This window comes from Fundulus heteroclitus, chromosome 5 (assembly GCF_011125445.2).
Source record: "Fundulus heteroclitus isolate FHET01 chromosome 5, MU-UCD_Fhet_4.1, whole genome shotgun sequence".
In the NCBI taxonomy this organism is placed as follows: Eukaryota; Metazoa; Chordata; class Actinopteri; order Cyprinodontiformes; family Fundulidae; genus Fundulus; species Fundulus heteroclitus.
The window spans coordinates 24,882,680-24,896,877 of NC_046365.1; the positions used below are offsets into that span (position 1 = coordinate 24,882,680).

Here is a 14,198-nt window from a genome sequence, read left to right on the forward strand (position 1 = left end):
GCTGAAATCACGGTCTCAGAGTCTGTGCGAGGACTGAGACAGAACCCATGATTTAGTTATTATTGTTAGCTTTTACTGCTGTTATTGCACAGGACCAGTGATACTGTTACCTTTCTTTGTCTGTGTTGTATCTGCTGCTGCTGTGACTATGAATCTCCCCTTCGGGGGATCAATGAAGTTTTATTTATTTTTATGATGTCCACATCCAACGCAGCCATCTACCAGGACATTTTAAAGTACTTCATGCAGTCCAAAAAAAAGGGAACTCAAAGTAAGTAAATTTTTCTTGAATTAAATGTTTGTCCTTGATTTGAGCAAGTTTAAATGATCTGCCAATGGAATAAGGTTGTTGCACTTGCAAATGGGAACAACTCCATCATCTTATTCAAGATCAGTATATCTAATTATCTTATTTTAAGAGTCAAAATACTCATTCCAAAGGCAGATAATCTAATTTACCTGCCCAAATCATGGACAAATACACTAATTTCAAGAAAACTTTACTTACTTTTAGTTCCCTTTTTGCAGTGTGCCTCCCTCTGCTGACGAGCTTTATGGAGACGGTGGTTTTATTTTCCAGCAGGACATGACAGCGGCCCACACTGCCAGAGTTACCAGAAGCTGTTTCAGCTTACTGTTGCTTCACTAAAACATCCCAGCAGCACCACAGGGCTGATCTCGATGCTCTGCTGCATCGATGCACTAAAACTCCAGCTGAACATCGCATCAACATATTTTGCGGTAGATGACATTTTGCTTTTTAAAATCCTATTTTGTCGAAGTTATGCAACATGCAAATCCAAGGAGAAACTGAGTCTATTGGGTTTTTATTAGCTAAAATCCATAATCTTCCAAAATAACAGAGAAAAACTCGACATCTACCACCCTGTTTAATTTTTTTGTTTTGTTCTATGGAAATAAATTAGCTTTAGAATGTAATATATGTTTCTGCTTTATACTGGCTGTACCCACCTCCGAGTTATAGCATATCTGTAGGTCTACGTTGATCCCATATAAAGCCTTAAACAGCTCAAACCTGGCTTGGTTATACATAACTCAGTCCTTATCATATACAAGGCACTTGTGAATGTTCACATTGTTCAGTTTGTCACCGAAGCGTCAAGAGTCAGAGGAGTTTTCCCTCTTCACGTCATCCGTTTGCTTTTAAACACTGGCCTCCAAAAAACCACAACAGCCCCCCGTTTTAGCTTAAAAGGAAGCGGCTCAGCTTCCGTTACTGAGCATGCCCAGCAGCTTCCTGGGCTCCATCCCCTGCTGCTGAGCCATCTTCTGCACGTCGAAGCCCATGTGCTTGAGGAACTGGAGCACGCTCATCTCCTGTCCCGTCAGCTGGTCCCGGATGGTCGGGCAGGACGGGTTGCAGTGCGGCCAGGGGCAGCTGTCCATCAGATGCAGGGGGCAGCCTCTCAGCGGGGGGCTCCTGGGCTTTTTCAGGCCCTGGCTGCTGTTCAGGTGCAGGCTGCTCTGGAGGCTTCGGTCCCAGCAGTGGAGAGCTCTGGGCAGGGAGGAGCCTTTCACCTGAATGTCCATCCAGTTCCTGCACGTCGGTTTGTGGGACACAGAAAAACTGATTTAAGAGGTTTCTTAACCAGCTTTTACCCTTTGAAAATCTATAAATTAGCACTGTGCGCATTACCTTTTTACAAAAAATAAGAAGACATGGCTGCCACATGAAACTAGCATATTTTATGCATCCATTTGGCTTAATTTTTGGCTCCCACAGGTGACAATATGCAATTAAAATTTGGTTTAATTAGCAGGTGGGTCCAAACTACAGGGAGTTGGGGACTACTTTTATCGGCGGATGGATCTGTATTTCCTCTCAGAGGCTTACATGTCCTCATGGACATGAATCCCATTTTAATGGAGGAGGTTTAATGATGCCTTTACCTTGTTCTTCCGTCAGACAAATCTAGAATTGAGTCAGTAAGTTGGAGTCTTGTTTTTTTTTTATGTAGGATTTATAGCATGAATTAGACTCAGATACCAACACCTACATTATTTAGGTAAATGTCCCTCAGCAAGGTGTGAAGAAACTACGTTGCCAATTATCATTATGATTCTGTCATAATTCTTCTTAAGGCAAATGGTGTAGATCTTAAATTGGCTCGTTTTATAACGAGGCCCTGGCTTTTAGGCAAAGTTTATACATTTTCGTAAGGGTTGAATTTGGATGCTTCCTGAAAACTGAACGTATTTTGAACCAATAGTAATACTGATTCGAAATCAATGCAAGACACTCATTAAACCTTATGAGGGCGCCACACTGACTGTTTTAGACCCCAAAGCAGGATATCAAGAACTATGCAGTAATTAGTCATAAAAATAATGACCAACATATGTAGAGAGCACTATAAGACAACCTATTAGCAGTTTATTAGCAAAACAATGTGTTTTTTGTTTTGTAATGGATTTGGGGGTTTTGTAATGGATTTGGGGGTGAGCTACCCTTTAATCCCTTTAAAGCCTGATACAGGTAATTGTGAGGAAACTCCACATTTTTAAAAAAGAAAATCTTTTTGGTTGTTTTAAAAAATAAAACATGCTTTCAAATTTTCTTTCTATCGTAATTGATACATTAGACCAAATTATATATGTTCCTCATGTTCATAGGGTATGTAAAATATATAAATATATAAATAATTTGTATATTGTAAATTGAATGTTGCAGAGGTAGAGGTCTCAGAAATATAGGGATCAAAAATTATAAATTTGCAGTTACAGGTTTACTGTTGGCATACTATATCCATGTATGCCCACAGTATTTTTTTTTTTATATATATATATATATTATAGGATGCCAACAAAGAAAGAATCCTGTGCTTTGAAATCCACTGACGCCTTTAACTCCTACATAAAAAACCCAAATAACCTTGGTGGACGTGTTTCACGTACAGACGAGTCAGATTGGGGTATAGATCGTCTACAACGACGTGAAAAATGTACGGAGGGGAGGGCAGGTGAGGTTTTTCAAACCAAAGAGCGCTGAACCAGCTGTGCAGCATGGAGGTGGCAGCATCATGCTAAGGGTCTGCTATAGTGCCAGTGGAACTGGTAGCGTTGCACAAAGAGGTGGAATATTGCTGATTACCTCCAAGTTCTTCAACCTCAAATCAACAGCTAGACCAGGAGTCACCAACCATTTAGAAACTGAGAGCTACTTCATCGGTACTGTGTCATACGAAGGGCTACCAGTGCTGACCTTTGGACTAGAAGAGTCCAAGCTCACCTTAACTTTATGTAAAATAAACACATTTTTCTGCTTTTTTTTTTTTTTTTTTTTTAGATAATGTAATTTATGAATCTTTTAAATGGGAACGTGATTACAAAGGAAGAGTGACTGCGTAAGGTTAGATTTCAGATGCAGCTCACTGGATGGTTGTACTATTTTTGGAACAGTCTGACGGGCACCACATGTGGTCCTATGGGCTACCTGGTGCCCGATGGCACCGTGTTGGTGACCCCTGAGCTAGATGTTCCAGCAGGACTGTGATCACTAACGGATAAATCAGCCAGGCATTAACCTTCTGGGACGTCTCCGGCCTCAGGCTTATAGAAAATGTCCAGGCTTCGCTTCAAAGTGGTCACATATCCAGCCAGGAATATGCCAGAAACCTGCTGATGGCTACAAGGTGTGTGATCAAGGTGCAGCTTGATAAGTGGGGAGGTGTATGTATATTTTTGGCAGTGTTGTAGTCAAGTCACTATGCCTCGAGTCCGAGTCCAAATTCGAGTCTCCAGTGTTCAAGTCCGAGTCAAGTCCAAGTCATAAAAAAAAAAATCTGAGTCAAGTCCGAGTCGAGTCACTATTGATTAAGTTGAGTCCAAGTTCCGCAGTGAAAATTAACGTTCGTTTTAGGAACATGCCGTGACGTGTGATGTATGACATGAAGCAGTAACATTCCATTGCACTAATAATCTAGATATTAAAATCTTACACCAAACAATATTCTAATGACATATTAAAATTATAGCCTAATGATGTAAAAAAAAAGTTGAGTCTTTTTCTCAATTTTCGATTCAGAATGATCTGAATGTAGGATTCCGAGTCCAAGTTCGAGTCATCAGTGCTCAAGTCCAAGTCAAGTCACGAGTCTCTAAATTTAGCTAATGACTCGGACTCGAGTTCGAGTCTCGGACTCGAGTACTACAACACTGATTTTTGGCCAGGCATGGATGACAGAAAATCAACAATAAATTAGCATTAAAATTCTTGTTTTTAAAACATTAACGCAATTGTTCCACCCCAGTTAAAAATAAACAAATAGAAGTTTAGACGCAGCATGTAAAGCGACTATAACATTGATGCCCGTGATGAGTGCCTGTCAACTTTTAACAGAACTGAACATCCAAGCCCAGGAAAGTCTCTTTATTGAGAAAACTAGGAATGTAACCACGTGTTCAGGTTGATTGCAGAGAAGCTGGTAAAAGTCTTATTTAGAAGTGAACATGGATCTTGGGTCAGACGTGTCACTAGAGACGTTCATTTAGGAGTCGGCAACTTGAAGGAACAAAGGTTCTGACTTACGTTCTGGTTATGAGTTCGTGAGACAGACATGCCGGAGCGAACATGGCTCTGCCAATCAAAAACAGGGGATCGCGTTAGAAAGCCGTGGCTTTATCCGGGCGCTTCGTGTCTGCGAGGAGCGTTTGGGGGAGCCTTACGGTACGTCACGGAGCGTGCTCCTCAGCTCCTGGCCCAGGTTCTGAATGTACCTCCACTGGCCCTCGTGGACGGGCTGCCCGGTCAGGTGGATGTTGTCGGCGGTCAGCTGCGCCTCGTCGAACAGCCACTGCACCACGAACACCGGACCTGCACAGTACGGACGGCGGATCAGAACCCCCTGCTTGTTGTCTCGGGGCTTCATGGAGAGTTGTGACTCACTTTTCAACGTGGGGTAGACTTTATACCCAAAGAAGCAGTTCCACTCCTCTCCCACGTGAGCCTGTCTGCAGCTCTCTGGCACCAGCCCACCCCAGTGCCTGCAAACGTTAAAGTTAACCTCTCCGTTTCCTACGTTACGTCTGCTTCTGCAACTCCGTCGCTGCCTGACCTGATGCCTCTCTTTATGGCCTCGGTGGGGGCGCAGCTGATGGTGTCCAGGCAGTCGGTGACTTTGTACTGCTTGTTGTCCAGGAACCAGCCGGAGTCGGCCAAGCCCCGGACCTGCACGCCCCCGTGGCCCGCTGACTGCAGCTGCTCTGCGACGTGGTCCACGTTGAGCAGGACGCCGGTGCCTCCCGCGCTGGTGACACCGAGAGTCCAGTCAGAGGGACAAAACCGAGGTTATGACAGGAAAAATGACCGAGCGAAGGCCTCCTGGTGAGCTCACCTGCTGCCCGCCAGGAGCAGGACCTTGGCTTTGTCCAGACCTTTAGTCAGCAGCTCCTTCACCACCTCCTTGATGATCAGGGAGCCCATGAAGGCGTAATCGTCTGAGAAAATAAATGAGTCTGTGTTTATAGAGACACAACATCACGCCTGGATAATATCAGCATTTCTGCCCTTATCAATAAACGACAGAACCTAAGACCGTAATTTATCATGTTGCTATTGTCCTTTTATCCCCCTTTAGGCTGTAAATGTCTGGTTATGTTTTCGTCATCCATGCTCCATCTACAGGGGGAGTCAGGAAGCAGAGCCGGCAGGAGAAAGGAAATCTTTTTAGAGCGCTTTAGTGCAGATATCACCATTTGGCATCGAGATGAGCCACAAAGGGTCGCAATCATACATAGAGGCTTAACTCTACAGACACCCACTCCAACGTTTGGTCACACGTCCCTCAGCGGGCTGCAGGGAAACCACAAAGGTGTGGCGTGCTTCGGGTTCTTCTCAGCAGACCCTGAAGTGTTTGTTTAAATTGGTTTTACGCGTTTACTCAAGGCATAGTTTATACGTTATGAATAGGGCTGAGGTTGAGTCCACTGCACTGTTGGACTGTTTTTTTCCGTCCGTCCGTCTTCTTCCGCTTATCCGGGGTCGGGTCGCAGGGGTAGCAGCTTCAGTAGGGAGGCCCAGACCTCCCTCTCCCCAGCCACTTGGGCCAGCTCCTCTGGAGGAATCCCAAGGCGTTCCCAGGCCAGCCGGGAGACATAGTCCCTCCAGCGTGTCCTGGGTCTTCCCCTGGGCCTCCTCCTGGTGGGACGTGCCCGGAACACCTCACCAGGGAGGCGTCCAGGAGGCATCCTGACCAGATGCCCGAGCCACCTCAACTGGCTCCTCTCGACGTGGAGGAGCAGCGGCTCTACTCTGAGTCCTCCCCGGATGACTGAGCTCCTCACCCTATCTCTAAGGGAGAGCCCAGACACACTACGGAGAAAACTCATTTCAGCCGCTTGTATCCGGGATCTTGTTCTTTCGGTCACGACCCAAAGCTCATGACCATAGATGAGGGTAGGAACGTAGATCGACACTGTTGGACTGGTTTTATCCATTTTTTTAACCCGTTTTGGTGCGAGGCTGCAGTGTCCAGACGTAAACCATCCAGCTGCAGAAGTACTTGAGGTTGTCATCCTTGTGAATGACTTCACGCACCTTCCTCACTGCACCAGTACGACTGGCAGCGAAACAAAACCTCAGCATGACTCTACCACCGCCATGCTTGGCAGCCATTAGGGAGTTTTCTGGCTTCGAAAGGCTCCTCCAGATCTACTTTTTGGTCCCTGTGGCCAAACAGCTGAGTCTTGGTCTCACGTGACCATGGAAGGATCTCTCCAGAAGGAGCCTGGGGAGTTTTTTCGTTTCGTTCAGCTGCAACCTTGAGCTCAGAGATATCAGGATGTCTTTGCCGGCTCTCGGTCCACGGCGGTGCTAAACTGGTTTTAGCTGAGGATGGTGACTCTGGTGCGCCTGCAGTTTCCGGCTGCGAGCGCGACAGGCTTGAGTCCTGCCGGTTCCAGCCGGTCGGTTCCCGCTGATTTGAACCGGGTTTCTCTCGGTTTGAGAGAAACCCAGTTTGAGCCTATGAAAGCGTGTGTGCGGTTTGCTCTGCCATTTGCATTTAGGCAAACATTAGTGGAGGCGTATAAGTGTATGTGGTGTAGAGAAAGTCGACAAGAATGACAAGCTTGTTCCCTATGTTGTCACTGATTAGAAAGATAATGGTTAAAATAACGAATTAAAAACTTAACATGAAGTAAGCGACGCCTGTGATGACCACATGTGAACCTCTGACCTAGACAAAAAGCACCTTCGGCAGCCTTGGCACCATCATTTCTTCCCAGAGACGGATCCAGCAAGCTCTGCACGGCGTTCCTCCTCAAAGGTTGTTTTTCCCCCCCTTGTTCTTTTTTCATAATTAAATCAAACCAGGTCGGACTTTGAGGAGTCAGAGCCTTCTCATACATCCTCCACCGGGTCCAGTCCTTCCTGCTTGTTTCATTTCTTTCTTGGCTTTCCGCTTCAAGCTGTAATCTCGTTAAAACGTACAACATGACGCCAGTTGTTGCTTCCAAGCGCTCTGAAAGAAATTTCCCCCCCTGGCTTTGCTCCTTCTTTATCGGCCTCCATCGTCGTCCTGACCCTGAGAACTGTTTGTTGCGTTTGTGTGAAAGACGAAACGCGAACGCTGCTGCGCTTCGTCACAGCCGGTCGCAGGGATGCCGTCGATCGGTGGGTGGTCTGTTCACACGGCCCGCGAGCCGCGGCCAGAAAGGTCGAGCTTCTTTCACCCGATCAGATGATTTTGTATCTTATGGTCTGAAAGTCGCTGCGGTGCTTTTTGGCAGAGTTTTAAAGGTCTTGCATATCCCCTGTAATGAGAAAATGGTTCCAATCTGGGCAATAAAGGCCAAAGTACTGGAGTGTTCATGTTTCCCATTTCCACAAAGTATCAGAAGTATCCTTTTTCCCCAGATTTGTGCCTCAGCAGAATCCTGTCTCACACATGTGCAAACACCCCTCTCTCTGAAACTGATAAAAAAGTAATCAGCCCTACGTTTTGGCTTGTTGTGGCTTCCAGAAACCTGCAAACTGGGGAAGGGGGGGGGGGGTGATTGATCTGATTTTCTGCGTCTTACTGTGCTCGGTCTTTGGCATGGCTCCACTCCACACGTCGCTGGAGCAGTAAGGCAGGAAACTGCAGGAAATAGGTAGAAAAAACACTGTTAGAGCAAAAACAGCAGGATTTAAAACTACAGTCAGATCAGTGAAACGATGCTGGTGAGTTTTCAAACATAAAGCAATCTGCCTGCATGACAGCAAACTGAACAAAGATGTGCTTTTAGGCGTGACTGACGGGCCAAATTCAGCTATTAAACACCGACATCGGGTAAATTGTTAGACTTCTGCCCATCATCTTTTTTGGCTCATCACACCTGTCTTCTTTGTTACCTTGAGAACCCCGTTTTGTTGAGCGAATCTGCCCACGACACAGCAAAGGTAACCAGACCGTATTGTTTGCTGAAGCTGTCAGAGCAGGACAGGTGCAAAAAAAAAAGTAACTAACACATAATTGAAGTATATTTTTTGTGGCGCACCAATCAGTCTTTTCCTGGCCGGTTGGGATTTTCAGTCTGATTCCATTTTTACTATTTCTAATGGATATAACCAGTGTGCGAAATACCTGTCAATGTTTGGGGGGGTCCTCATCTCCCGATTGTTGCGCAATACCGATCTAAATTTTCTCAATATGCAGTAGGCCTATAACATTATAATGTCAAAACCAAAGTCAGCTTTAATGTCAATTCTTCACATTCACCAGACATACAAGGATTCGAGAGGATGTTTCTCATTCACCAACAGTGAAACAGATAAAGTGCACAGGCACAACAGATAAGATCAGTTCCTAATACTAAAATGTAAACATTTTTAGTATTAATTGTTGTCAACGTTACGTCTTTCTTCTGTTTTGCGCGCGCACATGGCTAAGTTGCATACGCAAACAGGATTGGCTGGTTCCACTTGGCAAAAAAACAGAATATATTTGTGAAAAAAAAATTTGAATTGAATACTGGACATGTTGAGCTTAAAAACATTTTAGTGACCATTAGTGACAAAAAATATTTGATTTTAAATTTTTTTGACACAATTTAGGACCCCCTTTAAATTTTGCTTTTGAGGCTTTCAGGGGGTCTCATGGGTTAATCGGGGGGGTCGAGCCCCCCCGAACCCCCCCATATTTCGCACTCTGGATATAACATCTAAAAAGAGGAATTAGAAAAATTAATTGCTGCATAGTTTTTGGATTGAGAAAGTGGTTTAACACCCAACAGAAGATGAAAAATTTACAAGATTACCGTCATGCATGATAGCATATCACTTTAACTGCGTCTGTTTTTATCTATTAAGGGTGCATATTTAGGTGCATTTCATCTAATCTAAAAAAAAAAATCTTATTTTTCAGTACTTGATGTGCAGATCGATTCAAAGTTGGGAAAGCTAGACTGGTTCTGATCTCTGGCTGACTGCGTCTTGCATCGCCTGAAAATGTCTCTCCAGAATGAAACTCCACAACACCAATGATCATAATCAGAAAATAATCTAGTCTTAGCTTTTTTAGCTTTTTTTCTCTTGCTGACAAAGCGTTTTGAATCCATTTAAGCTGCTGCTGTTCACGACACTATTAAGACAGCTCTTCTCTGCTGCTGCTGCTGCTGGCAAAGAGACGGGTTTGTTAGATTCAAATCCTCCAAATATTTTCATCTGCCTTGATCCCTGATTGCTCTTCTTTTTTTCATTATAATAAATGTTTTTTTTCTTTTACCAGAGTCCCACATTTGCTAAAAACTAGAATATTTTAGTTGTGAACCTTTTTTAAAAGACATATTTGCCAGGTTTTCCCCCCAAACATGTCTGCATTAAGTATAAAAGTTTCTTCGTTTAAATAAGTTGGAAATGGAAAGGAGGAGGAGGAGGGAAACTAAAACAGCTGAATGAAGAGACGAGCACTTACACCATGTTGGCGTTCCACCAGTGAGGGTTTTCCTCTGGCTCTGGAGACAAAACTCCCGTTCCTGTGAAAACACAGAAGATGAATGAGAGGAGGGAAAACCTCTCGTGTGCCGGTTCATGATGGTTCAGGTCTGGGTGATTCTGTGTGTCTTTGTGGAGAAAGTGTTTTCATTGCAGCGGGTGAGCCCATGGCTTTGAAGACTTTCGTAGCTGCAGCTCTGGTCCACAGTGGGGATTATGCTCACGGAGAAGGTTAGCAGGAGATCGGTGAGAGCTTGGCTTTTCAGGATCAATGCAAACTCAGAGAGGAAACACAAGTCCTGCATGAATCCTGACTGTTCAAACTGGGCTCATGCGGTGACGCAGTCGTACCTTTTCTGCTCTGTGGCCACTGGGAGGAGCTCATCAGACTTCTCATGGTCTCATATCTGCTGCTGCAGGTCTGCCTGTTGAAGCAGTACCAGCCACCTGCAGCCAACACACACACTGAGCTCGTCAACAGGCTTCCCAAAGCTGCACCAGGCCGACTTTAGTTCATGCTGCCACTCTCACCTTCCAGGAACAGGAGCCACCTCCTGCTGCCTTTAGACTCCTTGATGTAGTACCTGAAGAAGAGCATCGCGTCAGGGAGAAACGGGTTGTGCACACAACCACCTGCTGCATTCACACAACTTAAGCTCTCTGATGGAGGCCTTGGATCCTTTAGGAGCGCTTTTATCACTTTTTCAGTCCCCCATAGGCCCTGTGAGCACACGCACCGATACTCTGGAGATATGCATGCTCGCCATCAGGGACCACGGTGTTAATAATAGTAATTTATTAATATTGCAAGTAATAAAATGTCATTCTAAAAAAAATTAGGAAACATTTCTGTGAACTCTGGAGCAGGAGCACAATCGCTATCATAATCATTATTGGGACAATAACCAGCAATTCTTCATCTCAACTACACTGAAAAATGAATAAGTGCAGTAAAATGTAAACATATTTGACTGGTTAAAAACACGAGACCTGAGGATGTACTATATAAAGAAAAGGAAACTGTGTGATTAATACAGACAATTAAAACGAGATCGCTCAACAAAAGTGGAAAAAAAGTTGTCCTGCGTATTTGTGATTTATTAATCTTTGCAAATGTAAGCATTCATATATTTAATTTGGATTTTCTGGGATACCACAACACAGCAGAAAGAAACTGATATGTGGTTTAAAAATCCAAACTTAGCTACAAGTGTTGCGTGCATTTGAATTTCAACCCTCTTTACTCCGATCCAACCAAGTCACCTTCAGGGGACACCTAATCAATAAATAACGTTCACTTGTGTTTAATTTTATCTCTGTATAGGCAGTCAGGTCAGGGAGAACATCGTGGAGACGTTTTAAGCAGAGTTAGATTATAAAACCGCTTCCCAAGCTCTGAACATCTCACAGAGACGCTCTTCGATCCATAATCTGAAACTGGAAGGAGAACACGGAGATTCACAGCTGAGGTGGAAGAATCTGTTGACTGTGCTCCACAAATCTGGCCTTTATGGAAGACTGACAAGAAAAAAATCAAATCTATTGGAAATCTTGCAGGGAGCTGTACTGTGGAAGAATGTGCTCTGGTCAGATTAACTTTTTGCCTGAGATGCAAAACAATATGGATGGAGAAAAACTAACGCCGCACAAAATCCAGAAAACACCACCACTATCAAGGAGACACGGTGGTGGCAGCATCATGCTGTGGGCATGCTTTTCTTCAGCGGGGTTACAAGGGAAGCTGGTTGGAGCTGAAGCGAAAATGGGAAAGACTCGAGGCTGAGGATGAGGTTCGCTGTCCAGCACGACAACGACCATAACCAAACAGCGAGGGCTACGGAGGGATGGTTTAAACTTTACACCAAAGCATATTCATGAGTTTGAATGGCCCAGTCAAAGCCCAGACCTAAATCCAACTGGGAATCTGTGACAGAAGATGAAAGTGTGTGTTATATTCTTACGGAGCAGTTTCGCAGAGAAAGATGGGAACAACATTTAGTCTCTGAATGTGTAACGCTATCATGGATCCTTTTCTTTCAACTTTACAATGAGATAAAGTTGGTTTATCCTAAAAAAAAATCCCAATAAAACGCACTGAATTTGGTAGCTGTAATGTCACAAATTGTAATTATTACAATAAGGCACTTAAAATAGTTTTTTATTTCCTTTCTTTTTTTTTTTTTACTCAAATCTAGTTTTGCTTTAGTAGTCTGGATAACTTTCAAGAATTTAAAACTTTATCACATGAGGGATCAAGGTCTGTGGGTCGGCGGGCATGATCTCTTTACTCTGCGCACTCTCTGATCTGAGCCTTTGATCCATTTTGGTCACATCCGGAGTGACAGGGGATTGAGGGGCAGGGGGACCCAACCACCAGAGCCTGCGGGCGCAGCTGTCTCTATGCCTACATAGAAAATCCTTTTAATAGCTGATGTTCAAGCTCCAACAGTCCACTTACCCCGCAGGTGAACCATCATTACAAGTCACGGACGAGTTCTTCAAGAGGTGCAGCTTCATGTTTTGCTCCAGCTTTTGCGCAGAGCACGGGTACAGTGACTGCGCCAGATTCTTAACCTGCACCATAAAGTTGTCCATGTTGCTCTCCACGGCTGTAAAGTCTAATGGGAAGCTCTCCGGCCCTTCCAGCCGCTGCTGGCCCGCCTGCTGCTGCTGCTCCTGCTGCTGCGGCTGCATCCTCCTGCTCTGGGCACGGCCGCCGCGCACTCGCCGCGCTTCCAACGGAGCGCCGATGTGGATGAAGAGCAGCAGCAGACAGGAGCGCACCGCTGACAGTCCGGCCGAGCTTTTAAACCCACCACGGCTCCTCATTTCTAGCTGTTACAGGGACTTGTAGGTGAGCTGGGCCCGAATCAAACACAGCATGCTTTGTTATGGAGAGATAGGAAGTCCTGTTAAAGCGCATGAAGTCCCCCTGGAAGCAATCGCCCACTCACGGTGGACTGAACGAGCGCAGATTATGGATCTCCATCATTCCTTTGAGAGAAAGGCCACTGTTTTCGAAATCACCCAGAATTATGGCACAGATTCGGTTCAGATCACTAAATTAGTCCATTTTCGCGCGTCTTTACGCGCACAGGCAAACCTGTAAAATCTGTTGAGCGCAGCGTTATTTCCCTGCTGGTCCAAGTGCTCATGATCTCCAGATGAGGAGGGTATTTATCTGAAGTTCTTCCCTCCTACCCCTCCCTCCCTCTCACTACCGCGGGCCAATCAGTCTGTGTTGTGGTTGGCCGACGATCCTCGCGGGGCGTCGGTCCCCACACCCTGACGCACGCCCACTCGCCGGGTCTAGCTGCGCACCCGGCCCCTTTGATGTTGCTTCGTCACATGACCGCGCAGCCTTTGAAGTGTTGATTGGACGCGGTGGTGTGAGTGGGGCGCGCGCAGGCTGGTGAGGGTCACGCAGCGCTGCAGCTTCACGCACATGTTTTTGCTCTTTGCGCGAGCTGGAAACGGAGACCTGACTTGTCATGTCGTTTGTGAGGATGACGTTGTGCTGCTGCTAGAGGTGATCGGGTCACTGGAGGAGTTTTAATCGTGTCAGTGGTACGTGTAGCACTGAGACAGGTAGAGGTGGCCTCATTCCTGCATAACTTACTGATCTCTCAAACTAAAAATAAAGCGGTTTGTTTTTCCTGGAAACTTAAGCAGATTTGCAACCGGTGCTGGATCTTGGCTTGATATCGCCCTGGGTGAGGCCGTCCTCCTGACCTTTCTCCTTTTTACGCTTTCCTTAGTCTAATTTAGTACCAAAGCCAAAAAAAAAGTATGGAAATCATATTCTGAAGGTGTGATGCAACTGTTCCATGTAGAGTATTTAAGGTCAGATTTGATCATGCCTGAGTATCTGTATTTTGAACAAGAGATGACCCAATGCAGACAAGAACCCTAAAACAAAACAAAAAACAAACAGAAACAATAATAGTCAAAGTACCAGATGAAAACCTATTGAGTATTTAGTCAGACGCTGAGAATTTGCATCATTTGCTAGCCTTGGTTTGCGGCCAGTCCCCATTAAATAAAGCTGGTCAAAAGTTTATGATCATTTGCAAACAAGATTAGGCAAAAAATTTCACTTTAAATGTACAAAGCTGGTTGAGGTTTACGCCAAAAAAAACCCTGCAGCTGTAGTTGTAGACAGAGCATTGACTGAATAGAAATCTTCTTCATTCAGCTTTTCCCTTTCAGGGGTCGCCTCAGTGAATCTTCTGTCTCCATCCAACTCTATCTTCTGCATCTTCTT

General features: G+C 45.0%; 1 protein-coding gene across 1 annotated transcript; it reads right to left on the reverse strand.

Annotated features, from left to right (window-relative positions):
• Positions 1-524: 524 nt before the first annotated feature.
• Positions 525-13,082, reverse strand: notum1b (notum, palmitoleoyl-protein carboxylesterase b). The gene is made up of 11 exons (XM_012849971.3): positions 12,393-13,082; positions 10,466-10,518; positions 10,286-10,381; positions 9,915-9,975; positions 8,041-8,099; positions 5,355-5,457; positions 5,076-5,267; positions 4,907-5,004; positions 4,687-4,834; positions 4,550-4,597; positions 525-1,558 (listed from the first exon to the last, which is right to left on the reverse strand). The coding sequence occupies exons 1-11, from the start codon at positions 12,761-12,763 to the stop codon at positions 1,225-1,227; spliced, it is 1,563 nt and encodes a 520-aa protein (XP_012705425.2). The 5' UTR covers positions 12,764-13,082; the 3' UTR covers positions 525-1,224.
• Positions 13,083-14,198: the final 1,116 nt, after the last annotated feature.